At 36.3% G+C, this 10,382-nt stretch overlaps 1 protein-coding gene across 1 annotated transcript; it reads right to left on the minus strand.

The window, feature by feature from the left end:
* Window positions 1–650: 650 nt before the first annotated feature.
* On the minus strand, window positions 651–5,203 carry LOC149572895 (disease resistance protein RPP2B-like). Its single transcript, XM_089812011.1, has 5 exons — window positions 4,356–5,203; window positions 2,935–4,063; window positions 2,549–2,836; window positions 1,465–2,430; window positions 651–1,376 (listed from the first exon to the last, which is right to left on the minus strand). The coding sequence occupies exons 1-5, from the start codon at window positions 4,895–4,897 to the stop codon at window positions 1,026–1,028; spliced, it is 3,276 nt and encodes a 1,091-aa protein (XP_089668137.1). The 5' UTR covers window positions 4,898–5,203; the 3' UTR covers window positions 651–1,025.
* Window positions 5,204–10,382: the final 5,179 nt, after the last annotated feature.

Genomic DNA, 10,382 nt, shown 5'->3' on the forward strand with positions numbered 1-10,382 from the left:
TAACAAAAAGATTATCTATTGAGAAAGTAGGTTAATCAATGAAGAATAGAAATTAAAAGCAAGCATAGAAGGAGATGGAGTGGATTTAGTTAGAAAACAAGGAACTGAGTGCTTTAATAGGTAACAAATTATAGGTGATAAATCACCGAGCAAGTTGCTGAAGAAGAAATAGGTCACTGATCAAATTAATGTGGTTTGTGCTTCCAAGTTACCCTAGAAAACGATGAAATCAATCACTAGATCAATAAAGGGAAAAGTGCTTGGTTGTGTTTTACACGATGTTGCATATGAGTGAGTACACACTCCACAACTGATAAACCAATGAAAAAATTGGTATATTGTTTTCACATTCTTTCCTTGATAGAACATGAAAACCATAAAGGTGGAGTCTATGTAGCACAAAATTGGTTCAAGTTGCTTCCACGTTATGCCCTGCAAGAAAATGAATATATCACTCGCCATCATCGAGTCGACCAAGACAAAAGTTGTTAACTTTGTTCACATTTGTGACAAAGATATATAAGAGTATCAATGAATCTCATATTTTTCAATAAACAAAAAACCCTTGCATTAGTCACATGAACTTAATTTACACACACCTAATTAAATTTTGAAATAAAACAATTCTTTTAATAATGTATATAATCTCATTTGCAACAAAGAATATCTCAAATAGAACGAAGTTACATAAACATTCTAATCATCATCATCACTACCATCATATTTTTCATCGTCATCAACATACTCAGCCAACTCATCATGATCATCAGCCTTCTCATCATAATGGTCAACGCAATGCTGAGCAAATACTCGCTGCAATGTTTGGAGGGCTTTCCTTTCTTCGCCTGCCTCCACTCCCATCATAAACGCCTCCCTTACATTGCTACCTGATGGTTGCCACGACTCATATTTGGAGAGCCAATCCTCGTTGATTACACACGTGTACAACATATAGAGGCCGTCCTTAACCGGTACGCTGGAAGCATTGGCTAAATGAGTAGTGTGCGCTTCCAGTGCGCTGGTTATTAAGCCCTGCGCAGAATATTGAGACCATAACGGACTCGACCTCGAAACTTAAATCTGGTCCCAGTACAAATATTCTTCCATATGCGAGGATGCCTATCATAATCATAGTCATCATCATCATCATGGTCATCAAGACAGGAAAGCAGAGCGCAAAAGATCAATGTACTGAGCGAACGTTTGGTTTCATGAAACGAATCCATCATCTCCTCTATTCTTCCCTTTAGCTGATTATCATTGTCCACAGGCAATGTATCGCCAATTTTATATAAATCTGACATGAGCGATGCCCATTTATCTCCATCTGCCACAACCGATCTCCCCACAAGAATTGTAAGCTCCGACGGTAATCTCTGAAATCAGTACAATCTCTCAAAATTATTTTCAACACTCTATATGGAAAATTGGAATCTCGAAAACAAAGCATTTAGAAATACTTACCTGCAACCTTTGAGCGTAAGTTCTCATAGGACCGACTGCAATGATCATCTCCTTCAGTCCCTTCAATTCTTCAATGCCCGATATATTCTGCAACTTCGGACATCCGGTAATGGTAATTCTCTCCAGGCGTATTAAAAACTCCACGCCTTGTATATTCTGCAGCCTCTTACAATTCCCAATGAAGAGTCTCCTCAACTGCTTTAATTCTTTAAAACAAATCACACCCTCCAACCCTGGACATGTTTCAACCCAGATTCTCGTCAATCCCTTCAACTGTTCAATAGCTTCTATACTCTTCAACTGTGGACAATCAGCAATCCAGATCCTCTTCAATCCGTTCAATCTTTCAATGCCTGATATATTCTTCAGGTTCGTACAGCAGCTAATGTAGATCCTCTTCAGACAACTGGCCCGCCCAAAATTTGGAAGCTCTGTCATAGTCGGGCAGGTTGTCATGCGGAACACTTCAAGTTTTGGCGTGTAATTGACCAACACTTGTCTCAACTTAGCACACCACATCAGCGCCAGAGATTCCAGTGTGGTTAGCCCTGTTAAATCCACTTCAATTAGATCAAACATCCAACAAAGCTTAAGAGATTTAAGGGCAGGACAAAATTGTCCATGAATTGAGACCTTCCTTGTATGGAATGCCAAAAACAGAGATATGGCTTCAAGGCTTCTCATACAATACCGATGATCACTTGTCTTCTCCCTGTCCCTTAAAGCAATTTCCCCTTCTACGATAAACCCAATCAATTTTAATGTTTTCAGATTGTTGAGTTCTGTTAAAGATTTTAGCAACCGATTCCATTCAATATTGAATTCTGACCAACAATCTTCTACGTGCAGACTTTCCAGATGTTTGAATATTCCAAATGAGTTCACCAGTTCGGTCATAAACATATCTTTATTGACATGTGCAGATCTATCAGAGCTCCAATGCAGCTGTTTCAACTTTAGAGAAACCTGGAATTTACAATCACTCTGTTTCAAACTGCTGTTTCTTTTTCAAATGATAACATTTTTATGAGAACAAACGATACTTAAAAAACAGAACTTTAATTGATCAAGTAAAAGAATTTACCTGGTGATCCCTATGCAACAATCTCGCAGGTGATAACCCATAGAGATGTAGAGAGTGCAAATTTTGTAGAGGAATCCATTCGGGAATCGATTGAGCGTCCCTTTCAGGCAAAGATAGGCTAAGCCATTGTGCATTAGTTGATGTCTTTGAAATCTCCAGAAAATGTCCCGAATAAGATTTAGTTCCAGGTTCGAGCGGAATCCGTTTCCTAGAAGTGTGATATCTGAAACTTTTTCCTTCGGACACAGTGAGGCTGTCTTGGAATCTTCTGATGTTGCTCAATTCAATCTGAAATCAATTTCTTTTATAGTTAGAAAAGAAGAAAATATGAAAAATAAACCATTTCCAAGTAGGAGCATGAATTTAAGGCTGCAAAGAGAACATACATGATCCTCAGGACGCCACAACCGACGAGAATGGCTCTTTTCATCATCTGCCATTGCTCTCCCCAAGTCGCGGAGGTGGTCATGCATTCTCAAGATATATTCTGGACCATAATGGCTTATCAGACCATAATTTTCCATCGGATCCAAAGAAGTGTCCACTTGAACAAGACACTTGTCTCTGAGGATCTGAAGTGCATGTTCGGCTCTCCACCCTGAAGCCTTCCATATACTCATGGCCATGCTCACATCCTCCCCTATGAAAAAGCACGCTATGTCCATGAAGATCTGCTTTTCATCTTCTTCCAGAGAATCATAGCTTATTTTGAGAGTGTCTTTGATGTCTTTGTCCAGTCTTGCCTTCACAGCATCCAACTGTAACTCCCAATAACCTTTGTCACTGCCAAAAACATGGCCGCCCATCACTCGAAGAGAGAGAGGTAAACCTCCACATGCTTTGACAAAGCCGTCTACCAAATTCTCAAAGCCCCTTTTGCAAGATTGTCCATGAAACGCATGATAGCAGAAGAGTTGTCGACTATGCTCTGGATTCAGTTTTTTCATCTTATATCGGACTCTCACTCCAGCATTTATAAGAAGCCTCTCGTCGCGGGTTGTAACAATCACTAAACTGTTGGGATTGAGGACATCTATGGGTATGGGTAACAGGGCATCTAACTGCTTCTCATGGTCAACATCATCTATTACTACAAGAAATCTTGATTCTCGCCTCTTTTGAAAGTAATCAATGATAACAGCCATTCCATCTTCTGTACTTGAAAATAAATCTTGATTTCCATGAAACAGTTCATTGAGAAGCTTTTTCTGTAATGAAATGAGTGTACCTTTGACATTATTTTCCCGCACATCAAACAGAATAGTTGATCCACTAAATTCTGAATGTTTTTCATTGAACAAATATTTGGCAAGCGTGGTCTTGCCAGACCCTCCCATTCCATAGATGCCAATTATTTTATCTCTCATCTCCCCGTTTCTCCGGCAATGGCTGTAGAAATCTCTAGCAAGTTCAACAAGTCCCACTCCATGTTTTGCAACTTGGAAAGGAATTTTCCTCTTTTGCTTCTCCTTAACTACAGCGGACACGATCTCATTGCACACCTTATTCAGATCTCTAAAAGTATTAAATGCCCAAAAGATTACTATATATAGAAAATTAAAAGCTTTTCAGTAATACAATAGAGCGTAAGAAAAGCAATGGAGGCAAGAAGCACACTTAGAAACTGATCTGCCTTTAGAATAATTAAAATAGTTTCTAGAAATTTGTCTTGACAAAATACTGAAAAAAATATAACAGAATGAATGTAATTTCGAAACTGATCTGCCTTTAGAATAATTAAAATAGTTTCTAGAAATTTGTCTTGACAAAATACTGAAAAAAATATAAGCGAAAGAAGATTTCTTACTCATTCTGTCCATTGAATTCGAAGCCCTTGATTCCTGAGACGTTCTGCAGGCATTCTTTCCACAGTTGAATATCATGATTCGAGTATCTGCCGTTCTCTTCGTGTTTGGAAAATGCATCTTTAACTTCATTTATGATATGGCGGAAGTTTGAAGGATGAATATGGTAAAACAGGGGAATAATCCTGGCTTTTGTTTGAAACATCAAGGCAAGCTCAGCTAAGCACCAAGCAGACTCTGCATATCGTGGGGATAAAATGGCAATGTGTACGGTGGCGGAGAAAATGGAATTCTTTATTGCAGAAGGGAAATAATCTCCCAACTCAGTCTCTTCAACATCTAGATATCCTCGGATCCCAGCTTGGTGTAGAGAATGGTAGATCGGCTTAGCTAGATTTTCTTTGGTATCTGGGCCTCGATGGTTGATGAATGCATCAAACCCATTCATAGTCAACGAGGATTTGATCATTTTGTTGAGACATTCAAGTGCCAGAAATGGATCCCTTTCCTCTTCTCCTCGACCAGATGTGGAAGTGGAAGCCATTAGCAGAAAGCTGACTCTCTACTGAGAAAGAGAGTTAGAGTAATCAAGACTGGATATAATTGAAAAAAAGAAAGTAGGGGTTTAGATTTGAATCTACAATTCTTTATAGAGTTAGAGTAATCAAGACTGGATATAATTGAAAAAAAGAAAGTAGGGTTTAGATTTGAATCTACAATTCTTTATTGAATTAGGGCCATCAAAAATGAACGTGGCTATCCTCCTTACACACTACACAGTTGATCAATTTTCAAAAAATTGAAAACATAATGGATTTAAAATTTCAGCATTTGATCTTCATGATCTGCATAGTTTGTAGTCGGAAGCAACAAAAAATTTAGGAAAAAATCACTACGTTTTCCTAAATTTGTAAAAAAATAAAAAAAATTGACTTAGTTTTGTCTGTGGTGCATTTTGCCTTAGCTTGTCCCATCAGGAATTGGTAAGTCAAGTGTTCTATTTTCTATCACAAATTAAAACCTAATATTTAGTGATGCACGTTCATTCTTTAAATTGTTTGCTTTTCCTTTGTTGACTCGTGACCAATTTCATCCTTTTCTTACTTTTCTAAGTCCATAACGTGGACACACACCCCATTACATTGAGCTTTCCCTTTCTCATGTTCCTTCCATGAAACATCATGGAAATAAATAAGGTTTTACTTTGTGACAAGGAATAAGGTTTCAATTTTTGAGGAAGAATCATTTTTCAATGTGTGACAAAGATAAGGTTAGAATTTACAATAAATTATCAAAGAACATCCATCACTAGTGTCAATTATATAACAAAAATTGTGACAACGAGTATCTATTGCAAAATATCAAGATTCAAAAATTTCCTAAATGATTCTTTTATAAGTATTAACTAACATATATTATAATTAATCACATTTCTATATGTTTTCCTATCTCATCAATGATCTAGTAATGGAACATGTGTAACTCTCTAATAGTAGTAGGTGCACATTATTTAAATTGCACACCCAACTACCAATGCAAAATGAAGGGGAAATGCATTATGATTGTAGAAATGGAAGTTATCATATTGTGACAAACAAAGAAGTTATGAGTCCCATACTTTTTAATAAGCAAAGATTCCTTGCATTAGTCACATGAGCTAAATTTGCACATGCCAAATTCAATTTTATTAAAGTAAAACAACTTTTTAAACAAGAAACACAAAGCGTCTTAGTTCATGTTTGATGCATAGTTTTTTTGAGCAAAAAAATATAAAATCAAGTAGAAAATATAGTAATTGTTTGATATGTTCAATTTAATAAATATTTAAATAAATATATGATTGTTAAAAATATGATTAAGATACTAAAATATATAATTGTCATATAGTATATTAATTCATGCTTCTAAATAGCATTAAAAAATATTTCGTGGGGATAAAATGGCAATGTTTACCATGGCTGAGAAAATGGCATTCTTTATTGCACAAGGGAAATAATCTCCCAAGTCAATCTCTTCAACATCTAGATATGCCTGGATCCCAGCTTGGTGTAGAGAATGGTAGATCGGCTTAGCCAGATTTTCTTTGGTATCTGGGCTTCGATGGTTGATGAATGCATCAAACCCTTTCATAGTCAACGAGGATTTGATCATTTTGTTGAGAAATTCAAGTGCCAAAAATGGCTCCCTTTCCTCTTCTCCTCGACCAGATGTGGAAGTGGAAGCCATTAGCAGAAAATTGACTCTCTACTGAGAAATAAAGTAAGAGTAATCAAGACTGGATATAATTGAAAAAAAGAAAGAAGCAGGGGTTTAGATTTGAATCCAGGGCATATGCACCGAGTTGTGGTGCCAAAAAGGTGACAACAATTTTTTTTTTCCTATTTTAAACAGCGCAGTTTCTAAAAAATAAAAAGTATGTATGATGGGCTGCAAACCCGCAGCCCATCATTTTCATTACCATTTTCTTTTACTCCTACGACAAGCAGTGCGTACGCGAGTTGAAGGCTCAACATTTGCACCACCATTTTCCAAAATGCCTCCTCGTTGACAAAATCCAAGACTGCAAGCGTACCCACGACGACGCCATAAGTGATATAAACCTAACTTTGCATTGTTTGATATATTTTTCATATTGTTTTGTAGGTTTTTTATATTCTTTTGTAGGGTTTTTACAAATTTTATTTAGATTTGTTTATTTATTTGAATTTCAATTGATTTTTTATCAGGAAATGTTCATAATCAACCAGAAAATCCACAAGAACATCAAAACCCTCAAGAACCCCAAAACCAAAACCCTCCTCAAGAAGAACAAATTCCACAACCCGAACCAATTGCAAGACCTCCACCAGGCACACAAGAAAATCTAAGAAATGAAATAGAGAGAGGCAAAACTGAATTAGAAGGAATCATTGCTCGGTTGAAAGAATCTGGACAAACCAATCCAATGAGGGCTCAATTGGCATCATCCCTCGAATCCATTAACACTCAGATAGCCTCAGTTAGTGGTCAGTTAGATATTTGGCGGGCTAAGAGGGATGAACAAAAAAGATTTTATGCAAATAAATTGTCATATGAAGATGTTAAAAAAAAGGAAATACCAAAAGGTAGTATATGTGCATTATTTAGAAAACCCGGTGAGCAAAATACTGTTAGAGAGGGTACTAAACGATTCCCCATCCATTGGTGCATACATGATGCTATTAGAAATAATTTTTGGGATAGATGGTGGATGGTTTTTGATGCCCCTCCTTGCAACAATCACGAGGTCCCCATGTATTTTTTGAAGAAATTATATTGTGAGTTTGTCCTTGGGGAGATCCCCAATTATTTTGATATGTTAGACTCCCAGGGTAGAGGTGGGGGGTCATCATTTGAGAGGCCCGGAGCACGTCATGACCCTAATGTAGTTAGGGCACCCGTGGTCCATCCACAGCGTGAGCATGTGATTATTCCTTCAGTTGTGAAGGAACATGTAGAGGCCAACACTCTAGGGACCATTAATGCTTTGACACAGACCCTCATCCATTCCACGAGCCCATTAGTTGAGGGGGAGCCTTCTATATGTCGTGGTCACATGTGCACTTCATGTGGATCCCTATGCACATTTGGCACTCATGTCGGAGATGGTGCAGATGATGGGCTTGTCACCGATCAGTTCTTGAATGAGACATTTGGCATTGACACATAGGTAAATTACTAATTTGATCACATTTCATACGTATAGTGAATGATTAATTAATTAGGATTTATTGACATTGTTCAAAATTTGGGGTCAAAGTGTTCTTGGGCCTAGCAGTGATCCTCCAGGCCCATTTTTTGTCCCTTCGACGAGTCTTGAGGTATGTATCAATTTAATCATTTTAATTAATACATATATTTATTACGTAATCATATTAAGGATTGACCAAAAAAAATATGCATGTGCATCAGTTCTCCACAGGACCCTCAACCTTTACCACAGATGTAGAGCAGAGACATCATATGAGCTTCACACAGGTACAGTTGTTTCATGTTAATTTAATTCATTTGATTATATTTATTCCATGTTTCATGTTAGATATAACGTGTATTGTATGATGTGCAGCTCATGATGTCGGACACACCTCCTCATCTGCGACAGTCTGTTGATAGTGGAGTGGCCGCAGCTGTGGCTAGCTCACAGCCACTGACGGAGGTATGAAAGAATTTTCTTCATTTTAGTTGTTGTTTATAATAGTTAATCTCAAAATTTCTAATGTTATTTATAAGTGATTATATTTATTGAATTGTTGTAGGGTCTTGTCACGCCTGATCGTCCACGAGCATTTGAGGTGGACTTACAGAGTGACTATTTGTTGGCGGTAAGAAAATAATTGATTTTGTGAGTACATATATTTGATTTCAACGTATAATAAATATTGATTCATATCTACTTTCTTTGTATTGGTTGGACCTGGAGAAGAGCCTCAACAAGAGGTCAAGTGAGCATGTCAGGAAGGCCCCGTCATCTCCACTGTCTCCCTCCACACGACGACAGAGGACGTCGAGAGACTTGTTTCCTTCCCCTCATGGGAAGGAAAAGATGTAGTTGAGATATTTGATACATACATATATATATATATATATAGAGAGAGAGAGAGAGAGAGACTTGTTTCCTTCCCCATGCATATATATAGGCATCTGAGAGACATATTCGATACACATTTGATGTACATATGACATTCTATATTTGATGTATGACATTATTGGTTAATATATGATATGTTTGTTCATATACGACATTATTGGTTATCATAATATATTATGTGTTTGTTAATGTATATGACATTATTGGTTATCATTTTATATTATATGTTTGTTCATGTATGACGTTAAATTAGATATGTTCGTGTATGACATTAAATTAGATATGTGCATGTATGAAATTAAATTCAATTGCTAGAGAGTTTCCATTATGTCTACCACCTAGTAGATGTTCTTTTTTGCTTTATTAGTATTTCTCAAAAACTACAAAGAAGTTGTTTCTGGTAGTATCTACTATAGTCCTACTCAAATATGTTTTCAAAAATACTTAGTATGGCAAAGAAATGTTTATGGAAAGCTTGTCAAATAGGATAATAAAGAACTAAATGTGGATAGTCATTAGTACCCATCAATAAGAACACATACATCTTTCTCAAGCAAGCCATATGACATTAGCAAGTAATTTATAAATTTCCTTTGCAAATAACTAGAAGATGCTATGAATCTTAATACAGAGTTAATCATGAACTCATTATTCCATCCAAGAAGCATATATCACCCTAAGCCAATTAACCGACAGGATAAAGATTAATTCAATTTCAACAAAATTTTGAGTATAACAAGCATCTTAGGGATTCTTACAAGAATTAACATGATGTTCACAAGAGCATTACAAGTTCTTGTAATGCTATTTCACATATTGTAATCATATTCAATTTTGAATGGCCATTTGTGTTACAAGCATAAATGTTCTTTAAGGTCTTTTAATTCTAGACATGAATTTTATTATGAAGCTTTTTTATGACAACCCACTCAATGCATATATTGTTGTTCCACATTATGCTAATTTGACTTTCATTGGTTGATTTGGGTCTAGACATGACGTTATTCACTACCTTTTTTATATATTATTTTTTTGTAGTGAGGTTCTGGCCTGAATGAATGTATTAATCATCGAAGTTGTGAACGTTGGTCGATATCCTTACAAATATATTTTCAAATTGGACCTCAAATAGTTTTCTCAGTCACCCCCTGTACACAGATACTGAAATTGTAGTTAATTACAAAATTAATACTGAATTAACACAAGTTTAATTGAGAAGTATTATGTACCTCAATAGGCTAGATTATTATTGACCGGGAAGCTTTATCTTAGAGTAGTTGGTTTCGTAAATCTTTAGCGCAATGACAATCTTATGGAATGTGGAATTAGGTTTGCTAGCTAAGGAACGTTCTTTAAAAGGTAGAGGAAACTCAAGACTCACATGTTTCCAATCAATATAAATGTTTAAATCGCTTCTCTAATT

The sequence above is a fragment of the Cupressus sempervirens genome, chromosome 2 (genome assembly GCF_028749045.1).
Source record: "Cupressus sempervirens isolate cs-2001-9-10 chromosome 2, ASM2874904v1, whole genome shotgun sequence".
Lineage (NCBI taxonomy): Eukaryota > Viridiplantae > Streptophyta > Pinopsida > Cupressales > Cupressaceae > Cupressus > Cupressus sempervirens.

Excerpts from the sequence above, each read along its gene's own strand:
- LOC149572895 (XM_089812011.1), bottom strand. The coding sequence starts at position 4,897 with ATGGCTTCCACTTCCACATCTGGTCGAGGAGAAGAGGAAAGGGATCCA. Across the intron at positions 2,431-2,548 it reads TGTTGCATAGGGATCACCAG|GTTTCTCTAAAGTTGAAACA; the intron begins GTAAATTCTTTT and ends TGTAAATTCCAG. Across the intron at positions 1,377-1,464 it reads CTTACGCTCAAAGGTTGCAG|AGATTACCGTCGGAGCTTAC; the intron begins GTAAGTATTTCT and ends TACTGATTTCAG.